This window comes from Peromyscus eremicus, chromosome 8a, assembly GCF_949786415.1.
Source record: "Peromyscus eremicus chromosome 8a, PerEre_H2_v1, whole genome shotgun sequence".
Taxonomy (NCBI): Eukaryota; Metazoa; Chordata; class Mammalia; order Rodentia; family Cricetidae; genus Peromyscus; species Peromyscus eremicus.
Window position 1 is genome coordinate 88,962,194 of NC_081423.1, and position 24,635 is coordinate 88,986,828.

The following is a 24,635-nucleotide window of genomic DNA, read 5'->3' on the forward strand; positions in this document are numbered from 1 at the left end:
CGATCCTTCCGAAGGTGCTACTCCACATCTGGAGGCTAGCATGTACAGTCGAGGCCACCTCATACTGTTCAACACTGTTTCTGTTTTGACTTCTAAGACACTACTTCTGGCTGCTGCTGAGAAGATGCTTTCATTTGTAATTAACTACACAGAACAGCTTCCATTCAACTGCCTTTTTTTTCCCCCTCTGGTGTTTTGAGACAGGGTTTCTCTGTGTAGCCCTGGCTGTCCTGTAGACCAGGCTGGCCTCAAACTCTGATATCTGCCTGCCTCTGCCTCCCGAGTGCTAGGATTAAAGGGATGCATCACCCCGTCCAGCAGAAATTGTTTTTATTGACAGGGTTTCTCTGTGTGGCTCTGGTTGTCCTGGAACTCAACTCTGTAGTCCAGTCAGGCCTCAAACTCACAAAAACCCGCCTAAAGGTGTGTACAGCCACCACCACCACGCAGCTTTTCTTCATCTTTTATAGCATAGTAAAATAGCAAACACAAACAACTATGCACACTGAATTCTGAGGTAGGAACACAACGTAGAATTCTGAATACCATCTGTGGTAAGGCTTTATGACCTTACATTAGGCTCAGTAACACCATGCCGGTTCCCTCAGCCTTCAAAGCCACCTTCATTTTCAAGTTAGTCTAAACCATCTAAACATTTTATACACACTTATCAACTTAGTAAATATACAATTGTTCTGGGAATGGTGGTACACACCAGCAATTCCAGCACCCAGGGGGCTGAGGCAGGAGGATTACACGTTCTAGGGCATCTCTCCAGCTCCAGTAAATTCAACCTCTAAGCCACACAAAGATGTCAGAATCACTGTTCTGAAGAAACCAACAGGGAGATGGAATCACCGACCGTCCCAGGCCTCCAAGTCTGTAAGGCAAGCGCTCAGCCCTTGGATGGAGTTAACTGACCTTCCCTCCCATGCTCTTCATGGCCCCCCTTCTTAGAAGGACACTTTGTTGGCTGTAAAAACACAATTCTTCTATCAGCTGCAGGGAATGCTTCAACGGTCTGGAAATTTTTCTGCTTTAGTTTTTTTTAACATCTTCGGCTGGAGCATTATTCTGAAATGCAACTGCACACAGCTGCCCTCTTGGTCCGACCAGTTATAACTTGTCTACTAGTGGTTTTTCTCCCGGAAAAGGCTCTTTCTCCACGGGTGGTTGTCAGATCTGCTTGTCCATCATCAGGCTGGCTTCCCTGACCCCACCCATTCTTTCCACAGCTGTACAACCCTACTCAGACAGGGTGTGACTCAGTAACTCCTGGACTAGTAGTTTACTGCATTTCCAGTGTTCCGCCATCACAAACACTGCCACCGTGAATATACACTTGTCCTCGTGTTAAGGTGCTAACTCAAAGGCATGCATACATACATTTCAATAGATATTCTCAGATCACAGTGGTACCTTCCTGTAACCACAACACTTGGGAGGTGCAGGCAGGAGGAGTCTGAGACAGTTTGGTCTAACAGTGCTTATGAAACCCAGCTTCAAAAACTACCTCTAGTGACCATCCAAAAGGACTGGTACAGTCAGTTTACACTGTCACCTGCATGCCCAAGATCCTCTCCTGACACCTCAGCATCATGGACGATAAGATGCTGCCCACGACTCCTGAGAAGCATGTTCCTATTCAGCTCAAGCACTTACCCATTGGCTCTTTAATAACCCCGTAATAATCTGGTGCATCATTGGGGTCTACCGGTTCAAGGAAAGGCCAAGCCATCTTATGGGCCTACAATAAAGAACAAGTGTCGTTATCGCCAGCAGAAGTTTATTTTATACACACACACACACACACACACAAATTCAGCTGACTCACTGGATCAAGGAAGCCTGAGAATTTGAGTCAGTTTTACATTCAAGAAATGAAATTGTTTACACAAGGTGACTCAGTCATCACAAACTTTCTTAAAATGAGCACAATTTACAGTCACAATCCTCCAAGGTGGCTCTGATCTGAGGCCCCTGGAGATAGGTGTGGGGTCCCAGCAAGAGAGTCAAGATGCCTACACTCTGGTTCCTGGGGGCACAGCGGTCCCTGCAGTGAGCTGGGGTGAAGGTTCCGAGTGTGCAGTGATTACCACTGCCGGTAACGAGGTGGCAGGGACGGCTGTCCAACAGCCACGAACTGGGATTGATTTCCCAGTTCCTCTGACTCTGTGACTGCGGCTACAGCAGAAATTTAATCCAATATTCTGTCTTGACTCATCTCTAATACTCCCTATTTTCCCTACTCTTTCATTTCTAGTGAGAGAATAATAACCAGACTCGAATCAAACTGTTTTCACATCTATGCCTATGAGATACAGTTTTCTTTAAAAGCAGAACTGGCTGGGCGGTGGTGGCACACGCCTTTAATCCCAGAACTCGGGAGGCAGAGGCAGGCGGATCTCTGTGAGTTTGAGGCCAGCCTGGGCTACAGAGTGAGTTCCAGGAAAAGCGCAAAGCTACACAGAGAAACCCTGTCTTGGGGAAAAGAAAAAAAAAAAAAAAAAAAAAAAAAGTAGAACTGAAGGGAAACTAACGCCCTCAACTCTATGGCGTTAGATCAGCAACAATCGGGAAACTCCATGTCACTGGCATGTGCAGCCCTTCACACCGAGGACTGGGAGAGAGCCAAGTGTGCTCACTGGAGACTGAAAAGTTCAAACCCTAGACATGTCTTCAATGACTTCACAGTCAGGCAGGCTTGGTTCAGGCTTGGTTGCACCTTCAGGTGCCAGCCTGGGCAGGCTCTCACCTGTAAGGAGCGCAGCACCCTCTTCAAGCCTTCGTAATCCTTCTCTGTCAGTGGTGTGAGCACTGTCATGGCATCCTCTGTCGACTGGCACTGTGGACAGACATACTCATCAATGAGCTCTGCCTCACTCTGCAAGATGCCAACACAGCGCCCGTGGTACCAATTCTGACATCGATCGCAGCCAATATAAAATCTGCAAGATCCAAAATGGAAATGTGAGGGGAAGAAGAGGCTTCTTCTGCTTAGAATTCACCTTTAAAGCCATCATGCAACTGAGAACTGGCTAAGCCCTGGGGATAACATAACTTCAGAATGTCTTGAGATCGACATTCCAATGTGTTAGCCAAGTACTTTAGATGTTAAGAACAATAGTAAACATGTATTAAAAGTACTATGTACTACTAAAGAACCAATTTGAGGAAAAAATGTAAATCATTTGATTGATTTTAAAGCTCAAAATAAAATAAGGCAAAAAAAAAAAAAAAAAAAAAGAAAAAGAAAAAAAAATCTTTCACTAGCCACAGCTCATCCCAAAGGGTGCTTTTCTAGTCTGTAACAGAGCACCACTTCAGACAAGGTGAAGGCCCACAGTCAGGCAGTTTTCATCACATTACTTTCTATTACATATTGAAGAATCAAATCTACTGTTATAAACCACACTTCCCCCAATGCAACTCAATCATTCACTAGGAAGCAACATACATTTCGAAGGAGAGAGAAAGAGGGAAAAGAGAAAAAACTGGAAAGGCTTTGTCATGTAGGTGTATCACACACACAGCAGAGAGGCCCTGCTTTTCATTTTCAGATTAAGTGACCAGTTGAGCAATGCGGCTTCCTGAATTGTCAAACAGATGCTCTTATCAACTCACTGTGACTCATCATAAGGTGTCCTGCAGATACAGTACAATTCCTCACTGCTGCCCTCTTGTGCCCGCTTACAATCATTACAGATGTACACATCCATTTTCTTAGCCTCCTTTTCTGTGATGCCAACACATTCTCCATGATACCAGTTAGTACAAAGATCACAGCCAATATAGAACCTAAAAGTGTTCACAATGAAATGACAATGTAGTTGTCATTTTGAGCTGCATGGCATGTAAATCTGTCTTCCCTACCCTGGTTCACTTTCTTACAGGGTAATTTCTGCAATGAGTCAGCTAAACCCTCCAATTCCAACCATTCTACCAGTGGCAAACTACAGCACCTGACGCTGGACCAAGGGTGGACACGTCATCACTCACATCGATTTCAACAAACACACTGTTTAGTGAAATATGGGTCTTGAAAAACATACTGGAATTTGAAAAAAAATTAACGACACACCGATGGTAATGGCTTCCTCTCAATGAATGTGTGCGAAACTGTAACAGGCACAAAAACCAAAGCCAAAGAATCAAAGACTTACATCTGTCAAACCTATTCTACAGAAGCCATTTCAATATGAGGGCTATTTCTTAGATAGGTTTGAAAGTGTAGCTCAGGATTTACAGTTGGAAATGAAGCGAAGCGCAAACACCGAGAAGGGACAGCACGAGGAGCATGCAGGGCAGCCAGGGGAGAAGACAAAAATGGTCAAAGGTGAGAGGAGAACCGGGAGGGGCCATGGATGGAGTCACCCTGTTCCCTGAGTCTGGGGAGGGGATGTGTGTGAGGGAGGGTGACGTCGGGTCTTGGGGGAAAGTCACAGCAGTGGAAGGGGCTTGTGTAGGACTGCATTGCTCACAGGCCACCAGGCTGGCCTTGCCACCACTGGTATCCGTCCAGGCTATCAAGTTGTGCTGGTAAGGTAAGCTAGAGGGAGGCCTCCTGACTGCAGGAGTAACACACAGTGAGGTGTCAACCTCTTCCCAGTGACCTTTTCTTTCGCACCACGACTCCCCCACGCCCTGCCTCAGGGGAGGAGCTGGAGCACTTTCAAGGTTGCCTCTTTAAGGTGCTGTGTGCTCTGCAAGGAACTTCGGGACCTGAGTTCAATCTTCAGTAACTCTCCTTAGAAGCTGGTGGCTCAAGGCTCGAACCAAGCTGGTTTGGTCTCAGGTCACAAAGCACTGATAAAATACTACTTACTCCAACTATGACAGGGAGTGAATGAACCTGCTATGTTGAAATGTCAATGGCAAACTAAAAAAAAAAAGGTCAAACAGCCACAAAATCATGGGCAGTCTCAACAGAATGAGCACATGTACACATGGACCTCATTTTAAGCAACATCAGTATCCCAAGAAAGTTGCGTGAAAATGATCTGTGGACCAAACACTTTATGTCAGCTCAAAGCTGACCTGTACATAACATTCCTCATCCTCGCTCGGTGTATTTCAGGAATCCTCTAGTGGGTTGTACTTAAAGTGAGGCACACGTACTTGTACTGCATCCCGGGGAGATTAGTGCATGGGGCGCCACTGTCTACATGATGGACAATCACCAATGAAGGACACACAGCGGGAAGTGAAGACGTTTCCACTCTGCTGAGTTCAACAGGCAGCTTGTTCCCAGCAGAGTTCCCACTGGACATTTGCAAACTGATGGTGATGTGGGTTCCCTCTCACCACGTACTTTATAATTCTAACCCGTTTTTTAAAGCACAATTCAACTTTTGGTACTGTAAAACACTGACCTATATGTGCATGTTCCAGTCAGAAGTTAAACACTGAATAATAGTAATGACCAAAGGGGGGGGGGGACCAAGAAAATATATTTATGGACTACTATCTCTAAATCTCATTTCTGTCACCAAATACAAGTCATGACTGTCAAAAACAGCTTCCATTTGCTGTGCGCACCAATTTTGAACGTCAAACTCACAAAGTAGGTAAAAGGAACACTTTATATACCCTTTTTGGCTTTTGTTTCCAATAAGACAGTAGAACTTGGACAAAGATAGTGTTGCTTTTTTTTTTTTTTAAAGGGAACTGATGTGATGCCTCTGTGCCATCCATTTTGGGATGTACTCTGGGCTTCGGCCATAACAGATAGGAAGCCAAGAGTGCCACAATGATGGCCTTCTGCAAGATGCAGCGCTGGCAGCTTAGGAGCAAGTCCACAAAGAGCTTCGGGAAGGCAAAGAAGCCACAGCAAGCTTGTTTTTGACAGAAAAGGACGTTGCTAAGGACAAGCAAGACCCATGAGCGTGGGAACAGCCCCTTACTGTACTGTGTCAAGGCAGGTGTCTGATGCAGAGGAAGTCCAGCCTCACACTGGCTTGCCCTCACCCGTGCTGCCAACCGCTCACTCAACAACTAGGCTGGGGGAGCACTTACTTGGACTCGTCGTATGGCGTCTTGCAGATGCAGTACAGCCTGGTGTCCTTCTTGGCCTCCTTTGAGGTGGTAGAGATCATCTTCTTCTTCTTGGACTTGGAGTCCTTCTCCTCCTCCCGCTTCCTCTTCTGGGAAGCGACAGGCACTGGGGCTGCGGGGTGGCCTGCAGGTGGCAGACTGTGCGCCAAGGGAGGCGAAGGAGGAGGAGCAGGAGCTGCAGGGGCTGCCGGTGCTGGTGCTGGTGCTGGCGCTGGCACTGAGGGTGTGGACACTGCCGCAGCACCGACCTGCACCACCTGGGCCATATCTTTCTCCTTCTTCATTTTCAGGTCTCTCTTCAGCTCCTCCTGTGTCAGTTAACACAGACAGATGATCACCAGGGTTACATGAAGGAGCAACCTGGGCAGGAGCTGGACATTATCCCCACCTGCCAAATAGCTCCCCCGACTCCCCCCTTTTTCACGTTCTTTCTTTCTCTTTTTGGTTCTCTGTGTAGCCTTGGCTGTTCTGGAACTCGTTGCACAGACCAGGCAGACCTCAAACTCAGAGCTCTGCCTGCCTCCGCCTCCTGAATGCTGGGATTAAAGGGGTCTAGGATTAAAGGCGTGTGCCACCACTGCCAGTTCAAGCAGCTCCTCCTAAGAGAGTCGGTACAGGAACTAACACAAGACCCAGAACAGGCTGGCGGAAAGTGAAGAGAAGAAGAGAAAGAGTGTCCTTGTTTTCCATGCTTTGTTTGGGTTTAAGAAAGGAGATCTAGGCATAAAATACACTGTTTTCTACCTGGGTGCACAGTGCTAGCAGTCAAGAGACAGAGCAAGAGGATTACAAGTTCAAGGTCCTTTGCAACACAGCGAGTTTGCAACTAGCCTACTTGAGACCTTGTCTCAAAACGAAACAAATCCCATAACAAGTAAACAAACATCACCCAGAACAACACTAGTTTCTCTAAACACGGTTGGCCATAAATTAGGATCCTGGGCTCGTGAGATGGTTCAGTGAGTAAAAGTGCTTGTTGTTAGGGTCCTAGAGAAGTCCCACAAAAGAACACCATCCATGTATGCAATCAGCAAGAGCGCTTATCTTGAGAAAGCTTCCATCATGCTGGGGCTGGCCACCCCACACAAAGGCAAGATGGCGAAAATCCCGAGAGGTCTGTGTGGGCTCCTTTTGAGCACAGCCAAGGAAAGGTCCGAGAGCAGATAGGTCATTTTATCTACAATTGGCTTAAGCAAGTGGCAATCATATTAGTACGTTTTAATTAGCCAGGGCTAGCTAGAGGTTGGTCGGGGTATAGTTTTCCATTTTGGGGCAGGCCTGGATAAGCCCCAGGCTATGTCCTTGAGCTGCTGTGGAGGCTGGCTGGCTTAGATGCATTGATTGTGGGTGCTGGCTCAGTGGCCCAGGCTTGGTACATCCTATCTCCCTTGTCCCTGTGGTCAGGGGCACCGGTGATTAATTGTCCTTTGTTTGTGGCTCCTTCTCAGAAACTGCCTGTCCAGTCTCAAAAAGAAACAGAAACTGAGGCCTGATCTCTGCAAGAAGACTGAGCAGCCGGTTATGGCATCTGCTCAGTTCTGTCATTTGTCACAAAAGTCTGATAATCCAAGTTCAATGCCCAGAATGCTAAAAAAGCAGATGTAGCAGCTTACATCAGCAATCCCAACAATCCTACAGAGATGATGAAAGGCAGGGACAGAAACACACACACACACACACACACACACACACACACACACACACACTGTTTTCTAGTCAAGGATACACTGAGGGGTAGGGTGGGGGTGGGAAGAATAACAAAAAAAGAAAAAAAAAAAAAAAAGCCGGTGAGTGGTGCAGAACCTTAACCCCAGCACTCAGAAGGCAGAAGCGGGAGGATTTCTGTGAGTTCAAGGCCAACTTGGTCTACATAGTGAGTTCTAGGACAATTAGTGAGACCCTCATCTGGAAAACCAAAACAAACACACAAACAAAAAACCCAACCAAACAACCAAAAACAAAAAGAAGATTGTTATCTGGGTGTGAATCTTTTGTGAGTTCAGGCTAGCCTGGTCTACATAGTGAATTCCAGGTCAGCTAATGTTACACAGAGAAACCCTGTCTCAAAGAACCAAAAGAACCCTGCTGAGTAAGCATGCACCCGCCCATTGTCGGACTGGGAGCACAGTGAACTAGCCATCTGCTTCACTACTGCTGCCGACACTTCTCTGCCTTGAGGAACTGGACCGAGACCTCCGAGTTAAAATAAGTGCCTTCTCCCAACTCTCTCTCTCTCTCCTGCTTAAGAAGGCCGTGGGAAGTGCAGCTAACCTCCTCTTTCAGCCTGCTGCTCTCACTCCAGTCCTAGCCATGCAGTTTCCAGCGGCTCCACAGTGGCTGTGTAAGGCCAGCTGCATGGACTCCTGGCACCTCCACAAGGAGTCCTACCCTTCCTAAGGAGAGCCTTCCCTGGACATGAGGAATAGGCATTATCCTAGCATTCAAGAGGCTGCAGCAGGAGGCCCAGGAACCTGAAGCCAGTCCTGGGCTAAAGAGAGATCCTATTTGAAATAAACCAAAGGCAGAGTCATTATGTAGATGAAATGAAAGAAAGAATAAAACAATAAAACAATTGCAAGAATTGCTCTCCAAGACTTCAAAAATGGCAACTGTATTTTTTTTCCCAGTATTTCTGTGTTCTGTTTTGCATTTAAAATTTTAATATATCTGAGTTACTTTTTTTGAGACATAGTTTCACCATGTAGGTCTGGCTGTCCTTGAATGCCTCCCAAGGTCTAGGATTACAGGTGTGCACCACCACACCAGGCCCTGAATAGTGATTTAATATCAAGCGTGAGGCTGTAATTTACACGTTTGATGCTCTGTGAACAGCTCTCTTACCTGAATTGTATCATGGCAACAAGTGTGAAGCTGTATTTTAAGTTTTCTGATTCTACTGTGAATGGGCTCTCTTCCTCAGGATATTGTGACAACAGTTGTACTCTGTGTTAATACTAATGCTGGCAACCTTAATTCTGTTAAAAAGGTGAGGATGCTTTCCCTGGGGATGTCGCTATAGTAACTGCATCACACACAGTACCAATTCTGTCTTCTTTCTTCCTCCAACCAGTAAGCTGCCTGCTGGCCCCGTCTGGTGTGTCTTCTGTGGGAAGACACCAGGCTCTCAGGTTATGTAAGGTCATTTGTTGGTCTGATGGGTATTTCCTTAACATGTACAGGATACCTTATGGGATGTTTTCAATAGGCTACTTGTTTATCAGAAAGCTCTGGAAATATGCACGAATGGATTATAGCAGTGCCTACAGGGTCACTTTAAGTAGAGGAAAAATTGTCTTAATAAATGGGCGTTTGTTTTCCTGTGTTCACGGTCCTCTGCATTCTTCTGAAATGTGTTCCTGGTGAGTGATGGCACAGACCATAAAAGCCACAGCACAGCTGAGATAGCTCCCCCGATGTGGGGCGGCGGTGCTGTTATACAGAGAAACTCCGTCTTGAACTTCCCTTTCTCCCCCCAAAATTACTTATCTGAAGCTGGGCAGTGATGGTGCATATCTTTAATCCCAGCACTCGGGAGACAGAGGCAGGCAGATCTCTGAGTTTAAGGCCAGCCTGGTCAACACAGTGAGTTCCAGGACAGCCAGGGCTACACAGAGAAACCCTGTCTCAAAATCAAAAACAAACAAACAAACAAAAAAGACAGCTCAGCCCTCTCAGACTGGAGGGAGGAAGACACACTTAGAAGGGTCTGCCTCTTAATCCCAGCACTCGGGAGGCAGAGCCAGGCGGATCTCTGTGAGTTCGAGGCCAGCCTGGTCTCCAAAGCGAGTTCCAGGAAAGGCACAAAGCTACACAGAGAAACCCTGTCTCAAAAAACCAAAAAAAAAAAAAAAAAAAAAAAAGAAAGGTCTGCCTCATCTCAGAAGCTAAGCACACCTTTTACTCTCCACGCTACAAACCCACAGATGTACATGTAGGAAAGGAGCTGGAACTTCCGGCTGAACTAGAGATGGGAGGGAAGAAGGGGTGTGGCGAGACGTGCGCTCCTACCTGCACTTGGATCTGCAGCTCTTTGTCCAGGAGTGCCCTCTTTTTCAGGATCTCGGCTTTGAGCTGCTCCTTGTGTTTGAAGAGCAGAGCCGAGAGCTTGCTGGCGTTCTGCTTGCTCCGCTTCTGCTCCACGCTCTCCTCGCGCTTGCGTTTCTTCGCCGCCTGCTTTTCCTCTTTATCTATCTTATCCAGAATATACTTCATCACCTGGTTACACACAATCATTCTAGAGAGAAACACACAACCTCTGTAACACTGGGGGCTCACCCTGAAAGGTAAGGCACGATCTGTCTACGTCCCTAGATGACGGACAAACGGACTGCAGAGTTTCAAGGAGTGACGATGAGCCACTCCTGGCATGAAATTTGGCTAAGACCAAGGCCAAACCAAACTGCGCAGTCTCAGGTGGGCCCTGTGTCTCTCCCTACCTTTGATTTTCTTCTCGTTCAGCTGGAGTCATGGTCTTTTTCTGTTTTAAATGTTCTATTACAGCATTATGCTTCATCACCACCTTGAGAACAGAACAAATCCGTAAATGCACATTTTATAACAGACACAAGTTCAGTTAGCACAGAGGTAGAAAAAGAGCACACATTAGTGTTGGAACCGGTAAAAACTGACTGACTAATACAGATAGAAAGATGCTGCTAGGTGGTCCCAGGTTCTTACTGTGCACCAAGTACTGACCTAAGCCAGGAGTAACACTCAGTTTACAGAAGAAACAATACAAGAGCTGAGATTTGAACATGTCACAGAGGACTTACGCTCACAGAAATATTAACTTACACCTTCACAATCAGATACATGATGGAATTTAATCCTAACAATCCCATGCGGCTGGAAAGAGTTTTATTGTAGATACAGCTCAGGGAGAAAACAGCGTATCAGAGCTTGGTAAGACTCAAAACCTCTTGCCTAGTACTGACGGGGGCACGTGGCTGCTGGCAGGAGTGTCCTCAGGAAGACTGCAGGTCACCAGCTTCGTTCTGGCAGAACTCTGTCTACAGTGATTCACTGCACCCAGCTACTACTCCAAGATGCCCCTGCAGCACACCACCACCTTACGTGGGAGCTATGGACAACCATCTGGGTTTAAGGCATTTTTACAAGGTGTGGCAAGTAATGCAAATGGACTCAGTCTGCCCACAATTTGCCTAGTCACGGGCAAATGAAAGAACAGCACTCGCAATCAAATGACTTCACGTGAATCGCTCGCTACACTGTGATGGCGGCCTTACCACTTGGTTTTCTACCAGGGAAAAGTGGTTTCTAATAAGCACTGATGCTACATGTCCATTAGGGAGTTCCAAACCAGAAGCGGCAAGCAGTGTTTCTGGTCTTCTAAGGTTGCCCATCAGTGACCTTGTCTCATTCGGGAAGCCTACCACAACCAAAGCACTAAGTCTACCGCACAGCACGATAATTCACGCTACTGAACAGGCTGCTTTGACTCCATGACTTTACCTGTTTCTGAATGATTTCACTTTGGTTAGAAGCTTGGAGGGTGTGTTCACGCTCAACTGCTATCTGCTGCTTCTTCTTTGGCTGCTGATCCCTGAGTTGCTGAACCCTCTGCAACTGCTCTTGCACACTGGCTGCCTGCACTGTGACCACACTCTGAATATGCTGAGTCTGCAGAGCACTGCTTTGCTGAACTTGAATGGGTAACTGCAGTTTGATTTGCTGGGGCACACCACCTTGCTGAGCCTGTGTCTGAGCCACAACCTGTGACTGGATCTGAGAGAGAACCTGGACTTGCTGGAGCTGCAGCTGCTGTGTTTGGAGCTGAGGACAGGACGGGGATGAACCAGTAACTTGACTTAATGTTGGAGTTGAAGACTGTACCTGGGGCTGTGACTGTGGCTGGCCCTGGGAAGGTGTCTGCATAGATGTGGGGGGCGGGATTGGAACCGGCTGTGAGGTTGTAGTCTGAACCTGGGGTTGCTGTGCAGGAGTCACTTGGGATGGAGTTGATGGACGTATTCGAGTCAGTGGTGGACTCTGGACACGAACAGGAGACTGTCCTTGGACACTGCTCTGAGGCTGACACTGTTGCTGGGATTTAGATGACTGTGCCTGGGAGGCCTGTGCTTCAGAAGGGACATGGGCCGAGACAGCTGGCTGGGTCTGGACTTCAGGCTGAGCTGGGGACTGGGGCTGGGGCTGGGGCTGTGCTGCAGGCTGAGGAGTCTGTGGCTGGCCTTCTGCAGGACTCACACTTGACGACTGAGTGGGCACCATGGTTGTGGCTGGTTGGACCTGGGGCTGGGGCGACAATTTACTCTGTTTTTGTTCCCCAGAACCTGTAAAAAGAAAGACAGAGTGACTTCCCTGGCTTTAGGATGGAAAAGGGTGGTGAAGGAGGCCTCTGAAGGGATTTCCTGAAGCTCCAGTAGAGAAGAGCTAAGCCTTCCACTCAGGTGCACTCAGACTGACGAGGGGGCTGGGACATCGCCTGCTGCTCCCGCATGTCATCTAGGCGTTCTGAGGCAGGCTCTGTCACCTCTACTCTTCTGCTACGGTATGGCAACAGGCACTGCTGGCTGGCGGAGGGCTGGTGATGAGCCTGGTAGACTCTCTCCCTAAGCTCACCTCACTTCTAGCACCCCAATGACAGGGCTCCACCATGGCTGGACAAGGTTTGGGCACAGGTGCCATGGTGTCCATTATCCTGCCCTCCTTTCTGTGACCCTCTTTTGTTTGGATCGGGAAGGGGTCCAGGGAGCCTAGGAACACGGCACAGAGGCACAGAGGTTGACTGTCTCAGCAGCTAAGTGGTTAAGCAGGCTGGAGACCGACTACTGGGCCCTGCGACACAACAGCCCAGCAAACAAGTGGCAACCCAGCGATCTACCTGTTGCTGCTGCTGCTGCTGCTGCTGCTGCTGCAGCAGAAGCAGTGGTTGTGCTGCTGCTGGCGGTTGTGGCCGTTGTTGACAGCGGGGTAAAGAGGAATCGCTGCACAGTACCATTGGGCATTGCAGCTTGCATGAGCTGTTGCCCTGGTCCTGGAAGGACGGTCATCCCCTGAGGTATCAACTGCAACTGGCCAGTAGTTTGACCTTGTCCTTGAATTACTACTGTTAAACCTTGGTTGCCACCCTGTGGAAAAAGCAGATAACATGGAATATACAGCGTTCAAATCATGAATCTGTAAAGGGTTTTAAAGAAATCATTTATGTTACGAAGATCCTTCCCTGCAATGGCCCCAGGAAAACTGAGGTAAGTCAAGAAACAGATTTGCGTGGCACAGTGGAAATACGTCAACACCTCAGAGTTCCTGTCCAAACTCTCCACTGGGCAGCCATCCAGCTACAAGCAACACACCTGCTCCAGATGCCATTTAATTAATTAGTAAAATGAGGTACTGAGCAGGTACTGATCCCTGCAATTATAAGTCTGAGGCCACCCTGGGCTACAGAGTGACACTGTTTCAAAACTACCCTACTCTGCCAGAAACCCAGGAAAAACACACATCACTTTCTAAGTTCAGGGAGCATGTTCAGGCCAAAATTCTATTTCAATCAATCAATTAACTAATTAATTAAATTTTGTGAGTTTGGGTGCCACCAGTACCCCAGGATAACTCAGAACTCACTATGATTTAAGCCATCACACTTGATTCTTACTTTTATCACGTTATTTTATACTTTTGAAACATCCTTATGGGGGTTGGAGACATGGCTCAGTACTTAAGAGCACTGGACGCTCTTCCAGAGGACCTGGGTTCAATTTCTAGCACCCACATGGAAGCTTATAATTGTGTGTAACTCCACTCCCAGGGAATCTGGCACCCTCACACAGACATACATACAGGTGCAATATACCATATAAAAATAAATCTTTTTTGTTTGTTTGGTTTGGTTTTTTGAGATAAGGTTTCTCTGTGTAGCTTTGTGCCTTTCCTGGAACTCACTCTGTAGCCCGGCATAAAAATAAATCTTAAAGACAAACAGGCGAGGTGGCGGCGGCAGCGCACACCTTTAATCCCAGCACTCAGGAGGCAGAGCCAGGTGGATCTCTATGAGTTCAAGGCCAGCCTGGTCTAGAAAGTGAGATCCAGGACAGGCGCCAAAACTACACAGAGAAACCCTGTCTCGAAAAACCAACAAAAGCCCAAACATCTTTCTATGTGGAATAATTGTTTAATGATACAAAGATGTGTTGCATTCTTTTATGTTGCATTTGTTTTAACTCTGTAGAGCTCTGTTACTTTGTCTGCCTAAACACCTGACTGGCCTATGAAAGAGGAGAACGGCCAATAGCTAGGCAGGAGACAGAAAGAGGAGGGGCTGTCAGTCAGAGAGAATGAACAGGAGGAGAAATTTAATGAAGAGCAAGAAGAAAGTGAGGAGTGAGAAAAGGAGGAGAGGAGGACGCCAGGGGCAAACAACCCAGCCACGGAGCAAGAAAAAAAAGAAAGATATATAGAATAAAGAAAGGTTAAAAAACCCAGAGGCAAAATGTAGTTAAAGAGAAACAGGATAATTTAAGTTAGAAAAGCTGGCTAGAAACAAGCCAAGCTAGGGCCAAGTATTCCTAAGTAAAAATAAGTCTCCTTGTATTTATTTGGGAGCTGGGTGGTGTGTGTCCAAAGAATAAAACAAAACAAAACAAACAAAAAGCCAAAAACAACTACGGTGGGCTTTTGGGGACTTGGGGCTTTGACAGAAGACTACATAGCAATATTGTATGTTGCAGGCTATCAGTTTTTAATACATACAAATTTTGCACTTTAATTGCCCCACTAATAAAGTTTCGGTAATATAAAGGCTTATCTCTTTCAATGTACAGCTTCTAACTGGAGGACTCTAAAGAGCAGAACATTATGTTGCCAAAAATAAGTATTCTTGTGTGATTCCAGGAGGCAGCCATTTCTTCTCTGCGTAATTTTAAAAGATTTTTACTTATATGTATGAGCATTTGTCTGAATGTACATCTGTGTTCTTTGTGCATGCCTGGTGTCCATGGAGGTCAGAAGAGGGCATCAGATCCCCTGAAACTGGAGTTTAAGGTAGTTGTGTGTACTGGAAACTAACCTGGGTACTCTGCAAAGGCAGCTAGTGCTCTAACCTCTGAGCCATCTCTCCAGCCCCAAGCAGCCGTTTCTTAAAGGATGCATACTTCAAAACAGAACTAAGATCAAATGTAAACTTGAGAAAAATAAGACTGCCTCTCAAGCGAGAGTGAAGGAGAGCTAAGTCACTTACGTGGCCCTGTGTTAACTGAGTGAGCTGAGCCATGGTGAGCTTCACCTGCCCTTGCTGGGGACGAGGGGGTTGTGGGGCTGCAGGCTGCAGAGTCCCAGCTGGTGCTCCTGGACTTAAGCCTTTTTGCCCAGGTGCTGAAGAAGCCGTACTTGGAGCAGAAATGGCAGTGGAAACAGGTTGTCCTCGGATGATCTGAGTCACCACTTGTTGGGGAGCACCTGCACAAACAATAAGATACCCTTACTGATCACACGCTCTTAGCATACCTAGAATTAAAACTGTCTGACACTTCAGATGAATGCAGTTAATTTCAATCTTCAAATAGACATTTGGTTGCCAATAACCCAAGATGAGTTCAAACACAGGACCACAGCCAAAGATTCCTACCGGCTTCAATAGAGTTTAGAAAGAACAGTCCGGCCAGGCAATATGGCTCGAGCCTTTAATCACAGAATTTGGGAGGCAGAGGCAGGTGGATCTCTGTGAGTTTGGGGCCAGCCTGGTCTACAGAGTGAGTTCCTGGACAGTCAGGGCCACACAGAGAAACCCTGTCTCAAAAAACAAGGCAAAAGGCATTTTCTTAGTCATGCAGTAAATTCTCAAGTGAAATGGCTCTTGAGCTGCATCTATCTGGGTGCTTTCCTAGGAATAATGTTCTTCTTTTTCTTTTTTAAATTTATTTATTTTTATTTTATGTGCATTAGTGTTCTGCCTGTATGCATGTCTGTGTGGGGGTGTCAGATCTTGTAGTTACAGACAGTTGTTAGCTGCCATGTGGGTGCTGGGAATTGAACTCAGGACCTCTGGAAGAGCAGTCAGTGTTCTTAACCTCTGAGCCATCTCTCCAGTCCCCGAGAATAATGTTCTAAAGATTGGTGGCCTTATGAGATGATTTAATAATCAGCAAGTTTTTCATTATTGCTCCTCCTAAACTTTCCATTCACTTAAGATGACCCACAAGATTTCACTGTGACATGTGAGCTTCAGAGGCCCAGGACCATGCCCTACGCACTACCGTTTGGGAACAATACACAGAAGTTATGACTTAAGATATTGTACTGCTAAACCACTACAGAAACACAAAAGAGACTCGTTCTGGGGGCCGGAGAGATGGGAGTGGTCAAGAGGACTTGCTGCTCTTGTTGAGGATGACAGTTCAGTTCCTACCATGTACACAGCAGTTCACAAATGCCCATAACGCCAATTCCAGGGATATACCTCAGCAGGCACCAGCTGTGCCCAGGGTGCACAGACACATATTCAACCGCAACACTCAGACATGTAAAATGAAATAAATAAATCTAAAAAGAGACTGGTTCTGGTCAGTTATATGAGGATCAAGGAGATAATCCACTATATGCATGTTCTCTTTGAAATATCATCAAACCACACATTGAAGCCAGTGTCCCTAGCAAATGAGTCATCTCTGGAGGCCTTGTTTTTGGATTTTCCCTCAATTTTATACCTTCATTTCCCACCATGCCCTGCTCCTCCCCATGCCAGGGTCCAAAGACAGGGCCTTGTATGCAAAAAACAAAAGCTCTACCATCAAGTACCAGGCCTAAGTAACAGTCTTGGATTCTTAATATCATAGTTTTAACCTGCTTACACTAGCTGTGATTAATTCAAGGTCTGACACTGCCTTTGCAATTTCCATGTACAAAACCTTGGTTGTTCTCTTTACTTTAAGGGTCTGGATGCTATCGTTTACATGTATTAGAGGTTTCCCTTGTTCGCTTTGTAAGTAAACTTGAAGTCACTTTTCCTCTTCTTGGCAGGGAAGAGAATAAGCAGGATCATGATATCCCACCACGAACACAGATCCTGCTTATTACTTAGTATTACCGTGCCTTAAGTATTAATTCAAATCGGTATTTCCTAACACAAAGAGTGCCAATAGAGAGGAGTGTCATCACTTCTTGGACTTGGTGTCCAAATACTAAACAGTAATACGGGATGCAGGAATACCTGGCTGCACCATCACAGGGGTTCGAATAATTGCCTTTCCTAGTGTGGACTGCTGGAGTGGTGTTCTAATCACGGTCATACCAGGACGGATCTGAGGCCCCGTGAGTACCTGTGAAGAGCAAAAGACAATGAATTAAAATTGCTACAGCAGGCAAGTGGATATCTGGTCTACAGAGTGAATTCCAGGACAGCCAGGGCTACACAGAGAAACTCTTGTTTCACAAACAAAAATAAAACAAACAAACAAACAAACAAACAAAAAGAATTAAAACTGCTTCAAAATGACTAAAACACATTGGTCTTACAACTAAAGTTCATTAACCATCCCACAGAGATGGCAGAGAACCAACACGATTATGTGTGTGTGTGTGTGTGTGTGTGTGTGTGTGTGTGTTTGAGATAGGGTTCTGCTACGTAGCCTTGATTGCCCTGGAACTCACTATGTAGATCCACCCTCTTCGGCCTCCCCACTATTATACTTGAAATTGTATTCAGTGTTGGTATGAAGGTGGAATTTTGAAGATAGAAACTTTAATTCAAATGAACTATGAAATTCGTTGCCAATGATGACAAAAGTCACTGAGAGCCAGACAGACAGAAAGGCTCAGCTCTGTCACTGCTGCTCAAGGAAGAGGTCGAGTCCCAGAACCTTGGGACTGTAATAAATAAACACAAATCCCATAGCCTTTCCTAGTTGGAAACATGACAATAATGACCACATTACTTCAGTTTTATAGTGAGAGCTAGAACATTTTGACTTTAAAACTTTTCCATGATAGTAGCACCAAAGAAATGCTATACCTCATATGTGCATCTATCAGCTGACATACAGTATATTTCTTTTTGTTTGTTTTTGTTTCTCTGTGAAACAGTCCTGGCTGTCCTAGACCTCGCTCTGAAGACTAGGCTGTCCTGGAACTCACAGAGATCAGCTTGCCTCTGCCTCCCGAGTGTTGGGAGTAAAGGCGGGTACCACCGCCACCCCACAGAGTATATTTCAATGTGTTCTTTTTTAAAAGACTCATTTATTTTATGTGCACTGGTGTTTTGCCCGAGTTTATCTGTGTGAGTGTGCCAGATCCCTTGGAACTGGAGTTACAGACAGTTGTGAGCTGCCATGTGGGTGCTGGGAATTGAACCTGGGTCCTCTGGAAGACTGCTGAGTCACTTCTCCAGCCCCCAATCTGTTCTTTTTTGATCAGAAGGAATACAGATGAATTAAAGCAGAGATGAAGAGAACTCTTGCAAAAGGGAGGGGCGCTTCAAGAGAGGGTTGGCATTAGGAAGGGAAGTGCACCAGTGCTGCTCCTCAAGTCAGACACAGTTTTCTACAGAAAAGCTTGGCAAATCGGTATCACTTACGAACACTACCACTATGGAATTAACCGAATGCCAATGTTAATATGTCGTGTATCTTCTTTATATAAAAAATTGCTGGGTGGTGGTGGTGGTGGTGCACACCTTTGACCCTAGGAGGCAGGGGCAGGCAGGTCCCCGAGTTCCAGGCCAGTCTGGTCTACAAAGCAAGTTGCAGAACAGCCAAAGTTACACAGAGAAAACCCATCTCAAGGGAGAAAAACAAAACACTGCAAGCATAAAAAATTATATGTATTTTTCCAAAATGGTCCTTCATCACAAATGACATCATAGTGAAGGCAGATGAACTGAACTGATGGTGGAGGAGGCCACAGGAATGTCCCCCTGATGTGTTCAACATTTCTCAAGAGAGAACTCCTTGAAGAGCACTTACCTGTGACGTGGTAGTGGTTCCTGCAGAGGCTGAGGTATTGGGCCTAATTGTGACTGTTGCAGTCCTGGGCTGGAATGAAGTCAAGGTTTGCTGACTTGGACCTGTTGTCGATGGAATGATACCCAGGACTTTCTGCTGTACCTGGACCACGCCTTAAAGAGAGATGAAGGAGACATGAACCACCACCCTTCCAGGAAAAGCATCAGGTGCTGCTCGGTGTGTGAGGAAAAACTACGTGTGGTGGGTTGCAGAGTGGGCTACACAGAATGTGAGACCTGACGACTGAAACCAGTGAGGAGGAAATGGAGTGATGGCGACAGCATGATCTGGCGAAGGTGAACTCAAACTCTGTGAGGTTCCCTTACCTCCTTGTGTTGCTGGCACATTTACAGCGACAATCTTGCTGTTTGCAGGAAGTGGCAGTTTGGTAATTACTTTTCCTGCCATAGTGACGGGATTGCCTGTAATTTGGAACGTCTGACCTGTGCTGGCAATGGTTGTAGCAGAGGTGGCAGCTGTGCTGGTGGCTAATGGGGTATAAGACATGTAATAAGCTTTAGATTTTAAATACCAGCAGCGCAGTGACTTCTAGGAAGGACACCGATGCATGAAGTGTGGCTCATTCTGTGTGGAATGCAACCACTGTTCTCTGCTCCAAGTGCCCTATGTGGATACTGAAGGGAGGACTGCAGAGAAAACTCCACAAAGAGCAGCCATGACAGTCGACTGGCACAGCCCGCCTGTGCAAGCAGTAGCAGAAGCAGAACAGCGCTCTCAGGAAATGAAGGTTAGAAATGACCCCTCTCCCCCACAAGGAAAGCAATGTTTCATTCATGCCGGCTCTACCTGAGTTGGACTGGCCTTGCTTCACCCATGTGGCAAAGGTTTGGTGGAAGTTCTTATTTTGCTGGAATGTAACTGTGGCAGGAGACCCAACTTTGGTGGCTAGCACCATCTTCGTCCCAGGGGTGACAGAACCACTCAAGGGAGCCACCATCACCTTCTGAGCTGGAGAGACCGTGCTGCTTGTGCTGTTTGGTGGGGATGTGGTAGACGTGGCAATGACCGCAGGCTTCTGCTGCTCCAAACGTTTCTGAGAGTCAAGGAGAGGAAATGTGAACTCCAGTTCTACGTGATGCACCCCATTTTGCAGGATTTCCCGATGTTAAACCACCAAAAAGAAGGCATATCTGTATAATTTATCCTGAATCCTGCATGAAGGCTCAATTCCCAAGTCTTTACATCACTGTAAATTGTTCATCAATAAAAAAATTTAAGCATCAAAATGGACTATTTAACATGTAGCTTTTAGAGTGAAAACAGATGTGGGAAACTCTTACAGAACACCTGCATTTCAGAGTCAGAGCAGAAGAAGAGGGGTGGGCCTGTTTCATGGTACTAGCTTAGCTTATCCAATCCAAAAGAGCATGATGCTAGTTTTTATTATTACTACTCAGGTTGGCAAACTTCTGAACAAGCTATATGGGAATTATAAATAGTTTTGAGGCTCTGTTATTGTTTATTCATAGATAGGGTCTCATTCTGTAGCCCAAGTTGGCCTGGAACAAACTATATAGCTCAGTGTGGTCTTAAACTTGGAGCAATCCTCCTGCTTCAGCTTCCTATATACTACGATGACTTCATGAACTATAGAATTAAGTTACTTGAAATGCTACAGAGGGAAAAATCATCAGACACCAGGGCTACTGGGGATACAGTTCAGTCAGTACAGTGCTTGCCTGGCATGCACAAGGCTCTGGGTTCATTATTTAGCACTGCAAAAAATAAAAATGAAAACACGATGTTAAACTGGATGTGGTAGGCACATTTATAATCCCAACTCTCAGGAGAACTTTCAAATTCAAGATCAGCCTAGGTTACAGAGTAGGATCCACTCTCAAAAATCAGGCTGGGTGTGGTGGTGCATGACTTTAATCCCAACACTTTGAGGCAGAAAGAGGCAGTTCTCTAGCCTACTCTATATACAACGTTCCAGGACAGCAAGGACTATACAGAGAGACCCTGTTTCAAACAAAACAAAATAAAACACAAACGACCAAAGCAAAACCGGTGGGAAGAGACCTCGCATGTTTTGAGTGGTGGGATTTATGCAGTTAGCTAGCCAACAGCGGTGGAGAGGACAACAGCACAGGCCTCCAGGAGGGAGACAGTGGGGAGGGAGGACTGCCTGCATGGGCAATACCTCATTCAGCAATACTTCACACCAAATCGGAAAGCTGGCATTGGAACACTAAACATGAAGAACTGAGGCTCAGACCGGCTGTGCACCTGGCCGAAGGCCACGATGGACCTGGGATAAGCCAATTAAGGTAGGGGGGTTGCCTTGAACTCAGGAGAACAACATCAGAGGATGCAACACTGTGTCTCAAAACCACAAACAAGAGCTGGACATGGGGGCTCATGCCTGTAACTGCAGTGCATGGGAGAGCAGCAGGAGGATCTCTGTGAGTTCAAGGCCAGCCTGGTCTACAGAGTGAGTTCCAGGACAGCCTGGTCTACAGAGTGAGTTCTAGGACAGCCAGGGCTACACAGAGAAACCCTGTCTCGAAGAAAACCAAACCAACCAACAAACCACCAACCAAACAAAACCCTGAAGTGCTAGTCTAAAACAAATGAAGAAGTACCACATCAGCTTGTGTTGCAGAGATGACAAAAGACACCTATCAAAGCAAAGAGCAGCTGTTCGGTGGTGGCTTTAATCCCAGGAATGAGAGGCAGAGGCAGGAGAATCTCTAAGTTTGAGGTCAGCCTGGTCTACAGAGCAAGTTCCAGGGTAGTCAAGACTACACAGAGAAATGCTGTCTCAAAAAACAAAACAGAACAAGCACAGAGCAGAACAACTAGCCAGTTGCTATAGTAACAACCGTTGCTTGTGATTTTCTGTAAGTTTCCATGGTAGAATTGAGCACATAACTCAAAAGTGCTATTTTCTCACATTTTAAGTGAGGAAAAAGATGCATAGTAATTTGAAAGACACGTAAGATTTTGAAAAATGTGCTTTAGAAAATATAAAAAAAGAATGGCTTGAAATTTAAAAAGTAAGTGTTTTTAAAATATGTGCAGTTGGGGCTGGAGAGATGTTCAAGACTTATGAGCAACGGTTTCCATTACAGGGACCAAGTGTTCCCAGCCCCTGGATAGTGGCTCACAGTCATCCGTAACTCCAGCTTCAGGGAACCTGATTCCCTCTTCTGAATATCATGGACTCCAGACATGCATGTGGTGCACAGACACACATCAGGTAAAAGACATACACATCACATCAATATAAATGTGTAGCCATGTCGACAATACTATAAGTAAGCACATTACGTCATCCTCTAAGCTGACACATTCAGGAGAAGCAAGAATCTTCCCTTGATTCTCAGACAGAGCATACTGATCACCATACAGGATGCCAAACATCAACCAAGGACTTAAGTGAGCACTGATTACAATGAACTCTGAGCCTTCGTCAAGGTTACTTCTTTACAGGCTGCCTAACCAAGTTCAGTGGAAAAAATTCTTTGTAGAAACTACTCGAAGAATTATAATAATAATCAGAAGGAGGATTTAACACCCTGCAGTCATGCACATGAATTGCAGAACCACAGATTATTATACCACAGAGATATTTTCAAGAAATGAAACATGAGGTATATTTTAAAAATCCCATGTGAATATATAATCCTGAATTTGGCTACAGAGGCCAATCTGTCCCCGATGGCTGGGGAGGCCACGCTGGGCAGTGATCCCACCTGCTGTCTACTGACCTTAGCCTGCTGCTCCACCGCCTGAGCCTTTTCTTTCTCCACTCTGCAGGGGAAAAAGGAGTAACCTATCAGAAACCGTTTAATAAATAAAATCTGGCTGACTTTGGCATCATACAGAAACATGGACTATTTCTGTTTTAAATGAACATTTAAGATATTTTAAGACTAACAAATGTATAATACTAACACACTAAAATTTAGAAACAGGACTTAAATAAACTACCCAGAGGTAGTACATAAAATCAGAAGGTAGAGAAAAATGAATCCAAATGAACTACGGCGACTATTAACGTGACAATCCACTAACTCTGAAGTGATAAAATCCTCAACATGACCAGGCGTTAGCCAATTACCTCTCAGCAAAAGCCCTGATCTCCCAGAGTTCCAACTCCTCTTCTGCCACCCAGGTTTCAATAATAACAGGGCCGGTCTGCTTGGGTGTTTCAGGTCTCTTTGGCCGCAGTGCACTTGATCTAAGGCCTTTCCGCTGAGGTGTGGGTGTTTCTTGGAGAAAGAAATCAGAGTATTTTCAGCAATATTGTTTTGATGGAGTGCTTCTGTCATCTCATCGCCTGAAGCATGGCAGTTGGCAAACTATATTTTTTAATTTGAGACAGGGTCTGCTATATAGCCCAGGATGCCACCACCAGCCAAACTTTTCCTGTAAACCCTTGAGACCATATAGGCCAGATGGTCTACAGTGCAATTCTGAACCAAAGTGCCTGTGGGCAGGAGAGATGCCTCAGTGATTAAAACCACTGGCTGTTCTTTCAAAGGACTTGGGTTCAATCCCCAATATCCACATGGCAGTTCACAACTGTGCTTAACTCCAGTCTAAGGGGATCCAGTGCCCTTTTCACGACTCTAAGACACCGGGCACACACATGGTACACAGGCATACCTGTAGGCAAAACACCCCCACACACACATCATTAAAACAAATAAACAAACAAAAAACAATGTCTGGAGGCTACAGAGATGGCTCAGTGGTTAAGAGCACTGCCTGCTCTCCCAGAGGACCTGGGTTTAATTCCTAGGACCCACACAGCAGCAGTTCACAACCATCTGTAACTCCAGTTCCAGGGGATCTGAAACCTTCCTACAGACACATATGCAGGCAAAGCAGTGATGCACATCAATTTTTAAAGAGAATCAGTAGAAAAACAAATAAACAATGTTAAGAGTTACATGTTGCTGTGTTCCAATCAAACTTCATTTGTAAAAGCAGGTAGTCACCAAGGCTCATGGGTCATGGCTCACCAACCCTGATAAAGGGCTGGTGGGCCTTTACACCCCTTTTTCTCTGCCTAGGACTACTCCTCATTCCTTCTCCACATGTGACTAAGCAATTCACTGCTGAGACTCCAGCACCACTACAATTTCTTTCAAAGAGTTAGCATTTCTGGGAGGCAAGTTGAGAGCTGGGACACCAGGGAAGGGAAGGGGGAGAGAAGGCCAAATTCCTGGCAATACCCATTCCAGGGATCACTTGAGACTGCTTCTCCTTGGCCTGGTGAGAGTCTGAAACAAAAAGGGGTCAGCTTGATTAAATTTCCTTGTCAGTGAAGAGGACACCTCACATGTACACTCAGCAGCTGAGGTAGAGGAGGGGCTTCCCTGGTGGCACTGCGTGTGTCTGTTCCCTCTTCTTCCTTACCAACACTGCCCTTTTACGTAAGCTGCAGCGAGGCATATAACTCACTATGAAACACAGCCATACTATCTCTCTGCTTCAGACCCGAGTGCTGAGTCTGGGCCACTGTGCTCAGATCGTGGGTCACAGTCATCCTCAACCTTTCCTTGCTTGAAAGACTAAAGCAAGCCTAGAGTCCTTCACAGCTGAGCTGGCAAGACTTGGAGATAGGCTACATTT

General features: G+C 46.0%; 1 protein-coding gene across 8 annotated transcripts in view; it reads right to left on the reverse strand.

Moving 5' to 3' along the window:
- Bptf (bromodomain PHD finger transcription factor) overlaps window positions 1–24,635 on the reverse strand; it is a 108,901-nt gene that overhangs the window by 5,712 nt on the left and 78,554 nt on the right. For 3 of the 8 annotated variants that reach the window (XM_059272004.1, XM_059272002.1, XM_059272003.1), the window contains exons 16-29: window positions 23,116–23,266; window positions 22,763–22,805; window positions 19,836–20,082; window positions 18,990–19,141; window positions 17,240–17,348; window positions 15,272–15,489; window positions 12,917–13,163; window positions 11,908–12,365; window positions 10,491–10,573; window positions 10,063–10,288; window positions 6,016–6,362; window positions 3,625–3,798; window positions 2,756–2,948; window positions 1,663–1,747 (exon numbers count right to left, since the gene is read on the reverse strand). In XM_059272004.1, coding sequence (XP_059127987.1) covers window positions 1,663–1,747; window positions 2,756–2,948; window positions 3,625–3,798; window positions 6,016–6,362; window positions 10,063–10,288; window positions 10,491–10,573; window positions 11,908–12,365; window positions 12,917–13,163; window positions 15,272–15,489; window positions 17,240–17,348; window positions 18,990–19,141; window positions 19,836–20,082; window positions 22,763–22,805; window positions 23,116–23,266 — 2,733 coding nt within the window. Of the gene's footprint in view, window positions 1–1,662; window positions 1,748–2,755; window positions 2,949–3,624; window positions 3,799–6,015; window positions 6,363–10,062; window positions 10,289–10,490; window positions 10,574–11,526; window positions 12,366–12,916; window positions 13,164–15,271; window positions 15,490–17,239; window positions 17,349–18,989; window positions 19,142–19,835; window positions 20,083–22,762; window positions 22,806–23,115; window positions 23,267–24,635 lie in introns of all 8 variants that reach the window. The other 5 variants (XM_059272005.1, XM_059272001.1, XM_059272007.1 and 2 more) reach the window with 2 other exon arrangements.